This window comes from Esox lucius, chromosome 24, assembly GCF_011004845.1.
Source record: "Esox lucius isolate fEsoLuc1 chromosome 24, fEsoLuc1.pri, whole genome shotgun sequence".
Taxonomy (NCBI): Eukaryota; Metazoa; Chordata; class Actinopteri; order Esociformes; family Esocidae; genus Esox; species Esox lucius.
The window spans coordinates 19,750,086-19,767,448 of record NC_047592.1 but is presented as its reverse complement, the minus strand read 5'-3'; the positions used below and the strand labels follow the sequence as shown (position 1 = coordinate 19,767,448).

Below are 17,363 nucleotides of genomic sequence, written 5' to 3'. Positions count from 1 at the left end.
TGACATACACGTGATTGGCTTTTATATTTCTTCAACAACCATGGCACAAATTAAACGTTTCACAAGATTGAGCATGTTGTATGCAATTAAACATTTGCTTATCACGCTTACTCTGGTACATCTTAGCTACAAACTTTGAGACTAGGGCATCATTTTCTCGTAAATCATCAGCATAAAAAGACATAAAATCTTTATAACTCAGACCTTTTGTCATTAGAAAGAGAAAGAACAAACAATGCTGTCCACACGTGGTTGAAACCAGGTCCTGTACTTGTTTTGAACTGTATTCCACATTCTCACAGGTTTTCAGAAAGGGCTTGATTGACTTGGGAAAATATGTAAAATCCGGGGGGTTTCCAAAACTGTCATAAAACCTTCCAATGCCATCATCCGTTATGTAAATAGCCAGCCAGTGCTCCCCAGGTTGATTGCTTGGGTGTGTATTAACAATCATCATTGATGCAACATCTCGGACAGGCACCCTAGGTATTTGGTCACTTGCCAGTACACCATAGAAATGGGTCCTAGATGAAAATTGGTTCACCACACTGGTCAACTCTGCGGTATTCATTTCCACACAGTTCTAATAGTAGTCAACCATGACTTGTCGCCGGTTTGACACTTCGATAATGGAGTCAAAGATTGAATAAACAACTAAATTAATTGTGTGGGGTAGTGGTTGTCTGAACCTCATCTCAAGTCGTACATTCCCTGACTTGATCAAGGATATGTGCTGACCACATTCCTCGTCTGGTGCGCAGTTGAATGCATAAAGGGCATAGCCGTGTAAGAAGTCCGACCTGTCAATAGCCAAGGCTTGGTCCTTTAGGTGTTTTCCTGAAGCTAAGGCCAATTGGTAAAATTCACGCACTGCTGACCCTGTTGTGTAATTTGGTTGGAATGGTTTGCTAGGAAATTGCTGACCATCCACATACATAGCCATAAACTCCAAATTATAATGTTTGAAATTAAATGGATTCTTTGTGTAACTTCCGGTAAAACTGTCATTGTCCACCAATCCGATTACAATACATTTTGGCAGAGGTCCTAAAAATAGGTTTTCCTGGTTACAAACACGACCCCCAGCCGGTAAACTAAATGTCTTCATACACACTCTTTCAATTGGGTACTTGGCATTGGTTGAGAGTAGCGCTTGAGCGTGTCCAAGTTTCACGGCTGGCGAAACAGACACTTTCTTGACAAATAGTGATGCGGATAGTATATGCAAACGATAACGCACATCCCCGACCCCCATAAGGCAGAACTCATCTTTACCGCGCACCATCCTAACCTTTATGTCAACGCCGTTTAACATAAGTTTCTCTTGAAAGAAGATATCGCTATGAACAGGGCCGATCATTTCAAATGTTGTGCTATCCACCGAATAGGCTGCCCTTTTCGTAAGTCCATCGTTCTCGCCTGCAGGGTCCGTAACATCCATGTGACCTGCGGCATCCTTGTAAAACAACCCAGCTGAAAACTGTGTCTTTAATGTATCACATCCATAATTCAGAATGCTCTCTATAACGGCTCTGTAGGGGTATGTGTTGCTACTCTGGCTAATTAAACGATCACCCAAGGAGACATCCACTTGTGAAAATAGGGTGGCTATCGGATAGTTGATAACCCCAACACGGGCTCCGGCATCAATATTGGTTCCGTCCGGTTTAGTGACTTTTACACGTAGGTACAGCAAAGTATTGTTTAGATCAACGTAGTCTTCGCCATTCCCGGCAATAAAGAACTCCAGAGGGGCTGCGTCAGATATTGCTGATAGGGTCGGTATTTCAACGTATGTATTTTTCTCGATAGATGTCTGTGTGAATGGAACTGTGAATAAATCCAACTCTGTTTTCATACATTCGCCAGACATACGGTGTAGGAGTGCCATCTCTCTAAAATATATTCTTAATCAGATTTGTCGTGTTCCCTTTGAGCGTCCTCCGGGGTGTTTGTCCTCTTTTAACCTTGGCTCTTGTTTTTGTCTCATTCTTGCGTTTTTTACTCTTGGGTAGGCTCCGCCTACCAGGTGGTCTCTTTCTAACACCTCGAGACATAACCATTAATCCAGAACCATCCTGCTGTTTTTCGGAAAAGGCCCCCTAGACCGGCCCCATACATTGCTGAGCTACCATGATACCCTGGTAAACCGTTACCGGCCTGTGTTGTGTAGTATTCAACATACCTTTGAGGATCATCATAGAGCTTCTGCGGCTGCATCTTAAACTCTAAAAGATTGTTTGACGGGTCTGAAGTGTAATTTTGCAATCACCTTCCCCACTACAAATGAAACCAGCTGGTTTTGATCAGATTTTACTTCAATACAGATCTCATCAAATTGTCTCTTACTAAGAGGTACGTAGTGTGGCTTGTCGTACGTCACTGTGACAACTTCATTCTTTCTCCCTGTAATATGTACAGTTCGCAGCAGTGGGACATGACTGTCACCAACACATTGATAATCAATTATATCTGTGTAGATGTATAGGGTCAGAATATCTGTGGGGTATGTTCCGTACCATGTGGCAGACCACCGCTCGCCTGGTTTTAACCCCAATATCTGTTCCAGTTTTGCACTAAATTTCAAACTAAACTGGGTCTCACCTTTTAGAAACACTCTATTTTTAAATTCATTGTACCCCACCGATAAACCATGTGTTTTTATATGACTGTTGAGCTCTATCACTAGTTTTAATATGCTGCTGTAATAACCGGTGTCGAGTTCATATTTCCAAGTTTTGTCGTTTTTCAAGTCAAGTAGTTCAAATGCGTTTTCGCCCCGTGTAAAAGTATTCCACGTATGCGGGTATTGGAACTCTATCAAAGATACTTCCCAATCGCCTTTCAAATCTATACCTTTGGCAAATTTAGTGGTATAGCACGAACTCGTGTTGCTTGGATAGACATGTCTCGATGAGTTACTGGGCAGCGTTATGTAGAAGCCACCGTCACCCATGCTGATCGCAGTCAATGTAAATGACGTGATCCTGTAAATCCTGGAGTTTTATCCAGTTTCTAGGTCAACCACTTGTTCCGATGGTATCCAGCTGTTGAATTTCTCAGGCCAACCTAGCCACTTCACAAGACACATTTTCCTCCCTTTCTGTACTTTCTCATTCAAAACTGCTTCCACTTTAAAAGTTTTATCCTTGGCCACAATTATTTTCAGCAATTCCTGTTCATAAAAGGTCCCAACTATCACATCACCATCGTAATCTTTTATTCTATATACAGGAGGTACCCGAGGAATGCATTCTGTTATTGTAAAATATTCATCTGTGTACCCTTTTTCATAGCCTTTTGTAAACGCACCTCTCAGCTTTGAGAGTCTCACAGTATCCCCAACCTGGAACTTGTAGCTTTGATTACCATTTCTCGTTAATGTTGTGCCATACAGGTTCTTGAGAACTAATCTAACATTTTCTTCACAAACGTCAGCAGGCTTCATCTTAATAGACCGATGGTAGCTATGGTTGTACCCACGAACTAAATCTTGAATAACCTCAACATAGCGGTGGGTGTTGGCTGCTGTCAGATACCTCCACATTCGTGATTTAATTGTTTTATTAAACCTCTCAACCATACTCGCTTTGACATCATTTCCTGTAGCAAAATGTTTTATGTTGTACTTCTTCATCAACATTTCAAAATGTGAATTAAAAAACTCCTTCCCCTTGTCCGTTTGGACTTTTTGTGGTGTTCTTCCTTCTTTTAATATGTCTTCAAATGCTCGCTTTACCTCTATAGCGCTTTTATTTCTCAGCACGCGAATCCATGCGTATTTGCTTAATACATCTATGCATGTTAACATAAATTTCATGTTATTGTTTTCCACGCTGTAAGCACTCATGTCAACCAAATCCAGCTGAAATTGTGAATTTATATCATGAACAATAACTCTATTTCTTTTAAAATGTATAGCTACAGGCCTGTGTAGCGTGTATGCATCCTGGGCGAGCAGCCAGTCATCGGCCTCACCATTTTTGAGGATCTCCCCGGTTTTCCAAGTATGCTCTTTTCAAACCCTCTCTACCCACATAAGCACCAGGGTTTGCCGGGTCATAGTAAATACTTTTCATAACCTGTTCAGCCATCGTAGAGTGTTCGAGCAATAATGAGAATTAATACATGTTTAACAATGTTTTATTTGAGTTTTCGAAATTACACAACCAATATATTCAGAAAAGTTACACAAACATTCAGATTTCTCATAGTCTTTGTTTATATACATGTTAACATGAGAACTGAAGCTACCCTGGCCTTAGACAACAGACTCTTTGCTTTCATCACACCATGACCCCGCTGCGTCGCAGACAACATCCTCATTAAATTTGTCCATGTACTCATCCCTGTTCTCACTCAGTCTCTGTGTGATGTTCGGCTCCAACTTGAGCTCGTGCAGAAAGTTCTCAGCGGCCTCGTGAACATCAGTAATCGGTGTGTGAAAACCAGATGCGTTCAAAGCCTTGACCAACACATGTTTCAGTCGCGGTGTTAAAACTGTCGCCACAATGTCATCATAATGGGCCTCAAAAAAATACTCAGGCGGTTCGAGACATGAATGTCTTGTCTGGCTTGGGTGGTCCACTTCGCATCCGATGCATGTTTTGTGTAGAATAGCCCCAACAACGTTTTCCAGAATCATACCCATTGTTGCTTTGATGATCTTTAAAATTTTTGGTTTGTCCATTTTGTGATAACTCTTGTTAGCATTTGAAAGGTATGACAGGTTAAGAGGACCTAGTTGATCACCAACCCTGTCAATCCAATGGTAGTTTCTTGTTGGGTATGCCGGTGGAATCGAGCTGTCTGGGTCAGGGGTTCCGTAGAAGGCTTCAGCGTTGTCATCCCAGGCGTCACACAGCCAGTCCTCAGCCTTGATATTTTACGGAAATAACTCCAATCTGACAGAGTCATACTCTTTCAGCCCCTCGACAACTTTAAACAGTACATCTACTGTATTATGTGGGCCTTGTTTTGGCCCCAAATAAAACACTTTTCGAAAGGTGCCCCATAAACTGGCATTAAAAACCATTTGATCAGTCACACCAGCCTTAAACACTTGGCCTTCGGGTAATTCATAAAATGCAACCTCTGGTTGCTCTGGGTTGAAGATGTATCCCCCGATCCGACCATCGTCCAATTTCCACTCCTGTGCCACCATATCCGGGTGTAATTGATGGATTCGGGTTAAACTCTGCATCGGTTTCTTCGGGGCTGGCATGTTGATTGCATCTCTGCGGTCCATTAGCAATTTCTTACCAAATCGCTGAGCTGCGTTTAAGCTGTTAGCTTTCACCGGTGTTTCACCCAAAACATTGATAGCAGCACAATCCTCCATGTTATGTAATGTGTAGGTAAGTTCGCTCAGGCAAGACTGAATGACCAACCCCGATGTCGGCGTGGTTTAAATACACATACCCCGCCAGTCAACCCATAAAACATGAAAGGTTAACAAACACGTTTGTATGCCAGCTGTTGCAACACTTATCAGAAGATAAAACACCAGGGTTTTATATTTGTCGAACACCATTTGCTGTACACCAAACACCTTACCGCTGACACAACACTTATTTACTGCCTGGGAATTTAACATTCCGGAACCCTAAGCCCCATTTGTTAATCATCAAACATAGCCCACCTGTTATAACACTAGTCTGGTTTGCTCATCAGACGTTGTAAAACATCAAACACTGACACATCAATGTAATCATAAATCACAAAGTCACCGGACATGCATACGTCACTCCTGAAGTCCCACCCTAACATACGTCATACCGGAAGTCCCACCCTAACATACGTCACACCGGAAGTCCCACCCTAACATACGTCATAACGGAAGTCCCACCCATGCAAACCGGATGTCCCGCCCACCTGTCACATCAATATGGAAGTCCCGCCCCCTAGGGCCATAAATCACCATTCTGACACAATATACCCTACACTAACTACTGACCAGTCTTCTTCTGGCTGTGCCGGGTGAACGTATTAAGAGTACAATTGTAATATATAATAAATGCATGTGGGCTGAGTCCAGAGTCTATTTAAACTTAGTCCAGGTCGAGAGCATGACCAGATGGACAGGGACAACACAGGGGAGGGAGGAGGTGTCAGCACAGTGGCAGCTGAAATTGTCAGGTATCGTCATGATCTGTAACACAACCAGGAGGACTTTGGACAGGGACAGCAACGGCTCTTTCAACCCTGGTACTCCGGTGGTGTGGGCCAGGACCTCATGTCCTCCTTGGTTCAAAGTTAAAATGTGGAACGGATATGTTTCCCTTTCATTTGAGTTCCACATCCTTCTTTTCCTGGGGTTGCCTATGTGTTCATAGGTCTGCCCTAGGGGAGGATTTTCATCATTGACGCATTCGATCATTCCTTCTCTGACTTCGTCAACTATCGGGTAATGTTTCGTCTTGGGGTTTTAGGGGATGGTTTCATAACTGAACCCTGCATGTCATGCTGGTTGGTTCGGGAGTACATCCTTGGCTCACTCGCTGCGCCGTAAACCACTAGAAGCTAAAGCCCCTCTAGGGGGTGGAGCTCCACAACATATAACGTTAGTTACCGGGAAGTTAACTCCGGTTGAGTAGAGCAGAGCCCTGTTGCCCTGCCGTCCCACGAGTTATACTGAATAACCTGGGGGGGCGTTCTCTGGGCTCACGGGTCCTTTTAATACCCAATCATGTTACAGGTCAGTTGCCAAATGAACTAATTTGTAGTGTGATATTCCACCATGTTTAGTTTTTTAGCATTACACGTTTCCAGTCATTTGGTGCCTCTGACCCAGCTTTTTTGAAATGTGTTGTTGGCATCAAAATTATAGTGAGCATGTATTTTCCAAGAAACAATAACATTTATCAGTTCCAACATTTGATATGTAGCCTTGGTACAATTACATTTTTTATTGAATATAAGGTTTATATGATTTGCACATTATTGCAGTCTGTATATCTTTACATTTTACACAATACAATATAAAAAACACTACAAATCTAGAGTGCGTTGTTAGACATGGGTGTCCGGGGCTATAGCCCAGATCTTTTATGAATAGCCCCAGATCTCAAATTGACAAAAAAAGCAGACCCCTGATCTATCCATCAATAATTCCGATCATGCATTATGACAATGTATATACGCGTAGACCTGGTGAGCTGGGACCACAGTCTCAAAAACAAACATTAGTAACACACTACGCCGTCATGGATTAAAATTCTGCAGCGCACGCAAGGTCCCCCTGCTTAAGCCAGCGCATGTCCAAGCCCGTCTGAAGTTTGCCAATGACCAGCTGGATGATCCAGAGGAGGAATGGGAGAAGGTCATGTGGTCTGATGTGACAAAAATAGAGCTTTTTGGCCTGAACTCCACTCGCCTTGTTTGGAGGAAGAAGAAGGATAAGTACAACCCCAAGAACACCATCCCAACCGTGAAGTATGGAGGTGGAAACATCATTCTTTGGGGATGCTTTTCTGCAAAGGGGACAGGACGACTGCACCGTATTGAGGGGAGGATGGATGGGGCCATGTATCGAGAGATCTTGGCCAACAACCTTTTTCCCTCAGTAAGAGCATTGAAGATGGGTCGTGGCTGGGTCTTCCAGCATGACAACGACCCGAAACACACAGCCAGGGCAACAAAGGAGTGGCTCCGTAAGAAGCATCTCAAGGTCCTGGAGTGGCCTAGCCAGTCTCCAGACCTGAGCCCAATAGAAAATCTTTGGAGGGAGCTGAAAGTCCATATTGCCCAGCGACAGCCCTGAAACCTGAAGGATCTGGAGAAGGTCTGTATGGAGGAGTGGGACAAAATCCCTGCTGTATTGTGTACAAACCTGGTGAAGAACTACATGAAACATATGATCTCTGTAATTGCAAACAAAGGTTTCTGTACCAAATCTTAAGTTCTGCTTTTTTGATGTATCAAATACTTATGTCATGCAATAAAATGCTAATTAATTACTTAAAAATCATACAATGTGATTTTCTGGATTTTTGTTTTAGATTCCGTCACTCACAGTTGAAGAGTACCTATGATAAAATGACAGACTTCTACATGCTCTGTAAAATCTGCTGTTTATCAAATACTGGTTCTGTACATAGAAATTTTGCTAAGCAAGCAAGTTTATTTATATAGCACTATAACACTACACTCACCTAAAGGATTATTAGGAACACCTGTTCAATTTCTCATTAATGCAATTATCTAAACAACCAATCACATGGCAGTTGCTTCAATGCATTTAGGGGTGTGGTCCTGGTCAAGACAATCTCCTGAACTCCAAACTGAATGTCAGAATGGGAAAGAAAGGTAATTTAAGCAATTTTGAGCGTGGCATGGTTGTTGGTGTCAGACGGGCCAGTCTGAGTATTTCACAATCTGCTCAGTTACTGGGATTTTCGCGCACAACCATTTCTAGGGTTTACAAAGAATTGTGTGAAAAGGGAAAAACATTTAGTATGCGGCAGTCCTGTGGGCGAAAATGCCTTGTTGATGCTAGAGGTCAGAGGACAATGGGCCGACTGATTCAAGCTGATAGAAGAGCAACTTTGACTGAAATAACCACTCGTTACAACCGAGGTATGCAGCAAAGCATTTGTGAAGCCACAACACACACAACCTTGAGGCGGATGGGCCACAACAGCAGAAGACCCCACCGGGTACCACTCATCTCCACTACAAATGGGAAAAAATAGGCTACAATTTGCACAAGCTCACCAAAATTGGACAGTTGAAGACTGGAAGAATGTTGCACGGTCTGATGAGTCTCGATTTCTGTTGAGACATTCAGATGGTAGAGTCAGAATTTGGCGTAAACAGAATGAGAACATGGATCCATCATGCCTTGTTACCACTGTGCAGGCTGGTGGTGGTGTAATGGTGTGGGGGATGTTTTCTTGGCACACTTTAGGACCCTTAGTGCCAATGGGGCAGCGTTTAAATGCCACGGCCTACCTGAGCATTGTTTCTGACCATGTCCATCCCTTTATGACCACCATGTACCCATCCTCTGATGGTTACTTCCAGCAGGATCATGCACCATGTCACAAAGCTCGAATCATTTCAAATTGGTTTCTTGAACATGACAATGAGTTCACTGTACTGAAATGGCCCCCACAGTCACCAGATCTCAACCCAATAGAGCATCTTTGGGATGTGGTGGAAGGGGAGCTTCGTGCCCTGGATGTGCATCCCACAATTATCCATCAACTGCAAGATGCTATCCTATCAATTTGGGCCAACATTTCTAAAGAATGCTTTCAGCACCTTGTTCAATCAATGTCACGTATAAGGCAGTTCTGAAGACGAAAGGGTATTAACACAATATTAGTATGGTCACTATGGTGTTCCTAATAACCCTTTAGGTGAGTGTATATAGCAATTCAATGTGCTTTACAAAGAAAAATATATGAAAGTACAATAACATAAAAACAAATATTCAAATGAAAACATCAAAGCAAATTAATACAACATAATAATAAAAAATACAATAAGAAAACATATAAAGATTAAAAGTGGGAAGCTATAAGGCTAATGATTAAAAGTGGAAAGCTAAACAGTGTGGTTAAGTTTAAGTGCTCAGTCATAGGCACGTGAAAAGAGAAGTGTTTTTAACCTGGATTTAAAAATGTATACAACGTCTAAGATCTTCTGGTAGTTTATTCCAGTTTTGTACAGCATCAGTGCTAAATGCAGCTTCTCCATGTTTATTTGGACTCTGGGCTCTACTAGTGTTCACTGAATGGGCCGATTGGATCCATCCATTATGCAATAAATATATTATACTATTATATTATGGTTCTTGTATAATATGAAGATTGTATTTTCAAAATAATCTCATTTACCTTTCATTTTATAATAATTAATAACTGTAATAGTTGTCTCTATAGACACACGCTTCTCTTTGTCATTTAAAATAATTTCTAAAATATATTAATGGACTTGCATGCAGTGAGTGAATGTTTAGGGTACGCCTGATGTTCACCAGATACACAAATTTATTGCGTTGCGCCGGAAGTCATTCATTGTCAATGAAACAATCTGAAAAGGTACATTTCTGATACAATGTTGCATTGCGGTGTGTTTGGTGTAACGCATGCTTTCAATATTTTCTACTTGTTTGTGGTTTTGCAGTGGTACGACGGAAATTCAAGTTCCCAATGAAAAGAGTACATGGCAACGAGTCGTACATAGCATGACCACAGCCAACTAATACAAAAAATTGCATGTTTATCAAACGTTGCATTATTTACAGTCAAATCTACATCGTTCAAGCTGAATTTGATAATCTGCTAAAGCCAATAATGGAGTGTCTATTTGCACCCGGGTGAAAATAGTCACATGGCAGCTAATCCGCTATTAAACGGCAGCAAAAATGTGTTGATGCTCCGGTAGGAAGGCCTTACTTTAGTCGTATAGAGCAGGTTTTATAGACAGCAAAAATTATCTCCTCCCTGGTTCCATGTGCATCAAGTACCAAAAAGTATGTACAGGTCTTCTGACAGAAAATAACATACTCAAAATGTTGACGTATCTGGTGAACATCAAGCGTTACATATTTTTCCGTATTTGACGCATATTTGCTTTTGTAAGGTATACAGATGGAAGCAGGGAGGATAAAATAATGTTTTCAGTCTCTAGAGCAGGGCTATTCAAATCAGGTCCTGGAGGGCCGAAACACTTCTGGTTTATGGTTCTACCTGCTAGCTGATTGCCTTCATCTGAAATCTCAGATCTGAATCAGTTCCATATAGTAAGTAAAGGATAAAGCCAGAAATGTTTCGGCCCTCTAGAACCTGAATTAAATAGCCCTGCTTTAGAGAACCTGCTCTATACGACCAAACTGCATACGGCCTACTGCTACCCGGACATCAACTCCAAAAATGATGCTAGGAACAGGATTTCTACTTATATCTGCACAGTTGAATGAGATAGCCTAGTATAATTGTGGAAAACAGGTGCTGGTGATTCAGCTAAGTTAGAGCAGAATGCTTCACACTGTACAGTAGTTTGATACAATGCTAGCTAACAACAATAGTTAGCTATCTACTAAATGTGTTTTTGACTTGGTTAGGTAGGCTACTGTAGCCACTTTAATTATCTTGTTTAGCAGATTATCAAATTGAGCTTGAACAATGTACCGGATACTTGTTTCACCCGAGTACTCGCTCAACCCTATCTACAGAATGTAGGCCTACATTATTATGCAGAATGCCGACAATGCAGAGGGTTCTATTTTAATGATTAATCAATGACCACATCTCAGATTACTTTCTCTTCAGTTCACAGTACTGTTTGATAGGAAGAATGTTCGTCTTAGATGACATCCTGTTCATCTCACAGTTAGGAAGAATGAGGATCTGGACGTTCAAATGTGATTCGGTCAAACAGTCTGTTGCTTAATAGGACAGAAAACCAAGAAGAAACCATTTCAGTAAAATGTGGACAAATTATAAAGTAGCTATAACTGTTGTTCCATTCACAAATACAACACTGTTGTAAGTTTATAGTACTTTATACTATAACATAACAGATAATCAGAAATGCTACTATTTTGTTCTGGGACCAGCAGAGCATTCATGTCTCATTCTCACCGGATTTAGTCTTGGGATATTTTGGTCATCAACTGTCTCATATATAGACATTGGGTTTACATCACTGTTTGATCTGGTCTGCAGTAAAGACAGAAATGCATTCTACAACTCAGACATAAACACCAAGCAAGGATGCAAAATAAAAGAGACATTCAAACCAATGCTACTTCTTTCTGGGCCAAAATATTTAATTGATACAATATAAACAGTGTATTATCCACGTATTTACACATTCAGATATACATGATAATCTCAACACACACACTGTAAAATACCTACATCTTTCATTTTTGCAATGTCACCCACATCTGTATAGACTGTAATTTCCATTTGATCATCTGTGTTCAACAAGGAAAAGCCTAATTCAATCAGAAAAAGGTTAAACAAGTTATCACCAAAACATATCCATCCAGCAGTTAACTCGTTTATTTTGTCTTTTACTAATTTTCAGTAAAATCCCTTAGGCCATATTGTTTAATTTTGTCTAAACAATATCTTAAGCATCCAAGAATATTTCCCATCTTTTTATACATAGAAAGTATTTCTAATCATTGATGAGAGGCCCATGATTTACTTACCTGTGTTATTACCTTTGCGTTTGTATACAACCACACCTTCAGTGAGGATCATTACCACAGCTACAAAGAGGATCCCTGCCACAGCGCCACCTACTGGAATTCCAACTCCAATGTACCACAACGTCTCTGTAAGATGGTTAATAATTGGGATTGTAGACTGTCCAGTGTAATAAGCTCTTATACATCTTACCAAATGTTGTGAAATGGGACATCATACATTATTTTAACAACACAAGTATGCAGACTGTTACCTGTTGGATTTGTTTCATTACTACAGCTCACAGTTGTAGAGGCAGATTGCTCACTGACTATGTTGGAGGCGTTGCATATTAAATTGTGATCTCCCTCTCCTGGTGAGAGAATGAACTGTATCTGCTGGTCGCCCCTGTACATCTCATTTCCTCTCTTCCAGGTATAGTTGAGGTTGGAGCTGCTAGATGCGTTGCACATCATCTGAACTGAACAGGAGCGATTAGCCAATTGCTGGATCTTCTTATAGATCACCAAGTTGGAGACAGGCTCTGGCACAAGATAGGATGACACTTCTAAATGAATTACACTGTTCAGCCATAACATTATAACCACCTGCCTTATATTGTGTAGGTCCCCCTTGTGCCGCCAAAACAGCCCTGATGGCAGCTACTTCTTTTCTGCTACTTTTATCTACAGTGCATTTGGAAACCGCAGAGCTCTGAGGGACAATTCTAAGTATGTCAATTCTTCGTCTTCTATGGGTGTGTGAGAATGTGTATGTTATTGTGTCACTGTGCATAACTGATTTTGAGTGAACAAACATGTTCGCAAACATACATCGATTAGCCATAACATTATGACCACCTGCCTAATATTGACCACCTGCTTAGGTCCCCCTTTTGCTGCCAAAACATCCCTGACCCGTCGAGGCATGGACTCCACTAGACCTCTGAAGGTGTGCTGTGGTATCTGGCGCCAAGACGCTAGCAGCAGATCCTTTAAGTCCTGTAAGTTGCGAGGTGGAGCCTCCATGGATCGGACTTGTTTGTCCAGCACATCCCAAAGATGCTTGGTTGAATGGAGATCTGGGGAATTTGGAGGCCAAGTCAACACCTTGAACTCGTTGTTGTGTTCCTCAAACCATTCCTAAATCTTTTCTGCTGAAAGAGGCCAAAGCCATCAGGGAATACCTTCCATTGCTCCGTGGTCCATTTCTGATGCTCAGGTGTCCATTGTAGGCACTTTCGGTTGTGGTCACAGGGGTCAGTATGAGCACCCTGACAGGTCTGCAGCTACGCAGCCCCATACGCAATAAACTGCGATGCACTCTGTGTTCTGACAATTTTCAATCAGTACCAGCAATAACATTTTCAGCAATTTGAGCTACAGTAGCTAATCTGTTGGATTGGGCCACACGGGCCAGCCTTCGCTCCCCACGTGCATCATTGAGCCTTGACCGCTCATGACCCTGTCGCCGGTTAACTGCTTTTCCTTCCTTGGAACACTTTCGACCGGTACTGACCACTGTAGACCGGGAACACCCCACAAGGGCTGCAGTTTTGGAGGTGCTCTGACCCAGTCGTCTAGCCATCCCAATTTAGCCGTTGTCAAAGTTGTTCAGATCCCTATGCTTGCCAATTTTTTCTGCTTTTTCCCCCATTTTTTCTGCTTTCAACTTTGAGGACAGAATGTTCACTTGCTGCCTTATACATCCCATCCCCTGACAGGTGCAGTGATAACATGATTATCAGTGTTATTCACATTATTTACCTGTCAGTGGTCATAATGTTTTGGCTGATCGGTGTATACCATAGCTACACCAACATAAGAATGATGAGAGGATGAAACTTAAAATGCAACAGCAAATCAACAAATTATGCAAGGGTAGTTAAATAAGTAAACAGATAATCAGTCATTGACATACAGTACATTGGAATTTAATGAAAATAGGATTCAAACATGATCACCTACCATGGACCTTCAGAGTGATGCTCTTAGATGGAATCTGACCTTTGGCCCCAACGCTAGTAAGTATAAAAACCCCTGAGTCTTGCAGTGTCAGATCTCTGACTGTTAAACTGAAGTTTTTGGGGTTCATCTCTAGTCTCCCCTCAAACTGGGATATAAGTGGATATGTAACATTTTGCTTGTGTTCTGCAATTTCCTTTCCTTGATATGTCCATGCCGCTAATGTTACACCAAACTCCTCTGAGTGACCAGGCAGCTCCACAGATTCCCCCACTCTCTTGTGGATCAACAGAATCTCAGCCACACCTGAAACAAACAGGGCCAGAACATCCATTAACACTGCAACTTTACAATACATTGCCCTTGTTACTTTGAGTTATTTTTTGCCCTTGTTACTTTGAGTTATTGATGCACATTAAGTCCAGTGAAGCAGGAAATATTGTGATTTCTAATAATTACACAATGTAGTGCACTGTTTCCTGCATCATTGGCCTATCTTGGGATGTCTTAGGATGGAACAATGTCCACTGACCCCGTCTCAATATAAGAGTCACTAGATGTTTATTGATGTGGGAATATTTGCCCACTCTTCTTTGCAAAAGCGCTCCAAATCAGATTGCGAGGACATCTCCCCTGTGCACACCCCTCTTCAGATAACCCCACAGATGTTCAATTGGATTCAGGTCTGGGCTCTGGCTGGGCCATTCCAAAACGTTAATCTTCTTCTGGTGAAGCCATGCTTTTGTGGATTTGGATGTGTGCTTTGGGTTGTTGTTGTGCTGAAAGGTGAACTTCATCTTCAGCTTTCTAAAGGACGCCTGAAGGTTTTGTACCAAAATTGCCTGGTATTTGGAACTGTTCATAATTCCCTCCACCCTGACTAAGGCCCTGTTTCCAGCTGAAGAAAAACAGTCCCAAAGCATGATGCTGCCACCACCATGCTTCACTATTGTTTGCAGTATTGTTTTTAGGCATATATTTACTATTTGCGTTTGAACCACAAAAGTTTAACAGGAAACAGCAAATGTTAATTCTATTGATTTGTGTCTTCTAAACAAACAGAGGCTGTGGGAATTAAAATGTGAATGCACTTATTCTGTAGTTATTCAACCTACAGTTTAACATGAAGTATAACAAATGATGGTGTCCTTCATAACATTTCCAGATTTAGTAGAAAGATGAGAAAGCATGAATTATTTTTTCTACAGGTGAATGTATGCTAATGTTTTTGCTAAGTAATCGCTAAGGTATAGCCCAATCATCAGTGTTTAGAGTACAATTGCATGCAGTCAGGGGTTATATTTGGATTTGCTTTGTATTTTCCAGGTACATTTAAATGTTAAGCTGAGGTATGAGGTATGCAGGCGCGTTTGGCTGCCACTGCTCACTGGATTGTTTTTGATTGTTTTATTGTTTTAATACTTGATTGTTTTTTTTTACAAAGTTTTACAAAGTTTGACTAACCTGATAAGCCTTCTGTCACTGTTGCTACGAATACCAATCAAAGTTTGATTAACCTGATAAGTGCTCCATGAATCTTCTACGAACTTGATCGGAGTCCACCGTGAGAGGTTTTTCTGTCGGCTGCCGTCCGTTTGTGGGACTCTTGCACGGGGCTTGCTTTCGGCGCTGGGACACGAAAACGGGCTATTGGCAAACCGGCTCGTCAACCAGCGGTTAGCGAGGCTAGGTGGCGTCCGTCCTTGTCTGGTATGGCGCTCAGTTATTCTTCTTCACAACTCCACAAACTCAACTCTGCAAAAATCTCTGGACTTAACATCCCCATTATAAATGTATTCACAATTTTGCGTCGTTCCCGTTATGTTCACCGGAGTACACGCAGATGCTTTGTTTACCATCGGCAGGCTGAGCAGTGCATTCCTTCATTCTGGACGCCCGTCGCACAACTGACACGTCATCAGAGCGCTGCCACCAAGAGGCTATTTCATTCCAAGCAGGACAGAAAACGTGGAGTGGATCGCAGCCTACTCCGGCCCATACCGAGACACTGCTACTGACAACCCAGCACCTCCTGTCAAAATTGAACTTTTAAACCTGGCAACAACCTGAAGTTTACTATAGTCTAAATGAAGCCTGTCCTCCTGGCTATACCTACCTAAGCAAGGCCCGCACTACCGGCCGTGGTGGTGGCCTCGCCGTTGTGCACCGGGTAGACTTTGGGTTGTCTCCCCTGTCTCTGCCTGTATACTCTTCTTTTGAATGCCTTGCATTCAAATGCAACAAGCCTCTTTTCACCACTATGCTACTGATTTACCGGCCCCCCAAACAAAATCAATCCTTCATTCCTGAGATACATGATCTCCTCACTACTCTCTACACAACTTCTGGAAATATCATCATACTTGGTGATTTTAATGTCCATGTAAACGATCCATCTTCTTACTCAGTAGCTGAATTCATTAATCTTCTCGACAGTCTCAATTTCACTCAACATGTCAATGTCCCTACACACTCCAGAGGCCACACTCTTGATTTGCTGATCACCAACTCCATCTCCATCAGCAATCTCTCAGTGTACGATTTGGGCGTGTCCGACCATAAGGCCATTTCAATGGAGCTACCCATTCTGTCCTCCGTCAGAAATTCTAGCAGACAAATCAGTTTCAGGAACCTTAAAAACATGGACCCAGTCGCTCTAACTACTGACCTCCGTCATCTCTCTGCTGTCAACCCCCTTTCAGTCACTAAATCTGTGGATTTCTATAATTCGTCACTCAGCGTCATCCTGGACCGTCATGCCCCAGTCAAGTCCAAAACCGTCACCTTCACACGCTCAGCCCCCTGGTATACCAGTGAGCTGCGACTACAGAAGAGAAAAGGGCGTGTCCTTGAACGGCGGTTCAAGGACTCAGGACTTGCTGTTCATAAGCTAGCGTACCGGGAACATCAGAGGGCCTACAGCAAGTCTCTCAGTGACACACGGGCCCGGTTCTACTCCAACATAATCAACAATAGCCCTGGTAACTCAAAGCAACTTTTTTCAACCATAAATCAGCTTCTCAAAGCCCAGATCCCCTTACACTCAGATAACACGCAGGAGCGTTGCAACAACTTTATCTCCTTTTTCAAAAGAAAGGTTGAAAACATCCGCTCCATGCTCTCCAGTACCCCTGTCCTCCAGCCACCCGCTGTACTTGCTCTGTTGCACCCGACCACTCTTCTCCCAAGTCCTCCTGCCTCCCCTGTTACATCCACTGAATCCCATGGGACTACCCAGCTCCTCAGTTGTTTC

General features: G+C 42.3%; 1 protein-coding gene across 5 annotated transcripts; it reads right to left on the bottom strand.

Moving 5' to 3' along the window:
- Positions 1 to 9,654: 9,654 nt before the first annotated feature.
- LOC114830216 (SLAM family member 8) lies at positions 9,655 to 16,075 on the bottom strand. 5 transcript variants are annotated; one of them, XM_029117207.2, is made up of 7 exons: positions 15,628 to 16,074; positions 14,114 to 14,416; positions 12,421 to 12,690; positions 12,170 to 12,295; positions 11,871 to 11,950; positions 11,592 to 11,669; positions 9,655 to 11,395 (listed from the first exon to the last, which is right to left on the bottom strand). In XM_029117207.2, exons 1-7 carry the CDS (start codon positions 15,641 to 15,643, stop codon positions 11,381 to 11,383), a joined length of 888 nt encoding a protein of 295 aa, XP_028973040.2. In that variant the 5' UTR covers positions 15,644 to 16,074; the 3' UTR covers positions 9,655 to 11,380. The 5 variants fall into 5 exon arrangements, with proteins under 5 accessions (XP_028973040.2, XP_028973041.2, XP_028973042.2 ...); XM_029117208.2 differs by having other exon boundaries at positions 9,655 to 11,389; XM_029117209.2 differs by having other exon boundaries at positions 12,182 to 12,295.
- Positions 16,076 to 17,363: the final 1,288 nt, after the last annotated feature.

Bases quoted from the DNA above. Each gene is read 5' to 3' on its own strand.
- LOC114830216 (XM_029117207.2), bottom strand. The intron at 12,691-14,113 runs GTAGGTGATCAT...ATCTTGTGCCAG, and splicing joins CATCACTCTGAAGGTCCATG to AGCCTGTCTCCAACTTGGTG. The intron at 11,670-11,870 runs GTAGGTATTTTA...TCTTTACTGCAG, and splicing joins ACATTGCAAAAATGAAAGAT to ACCAGATCAAACAGTGATGT.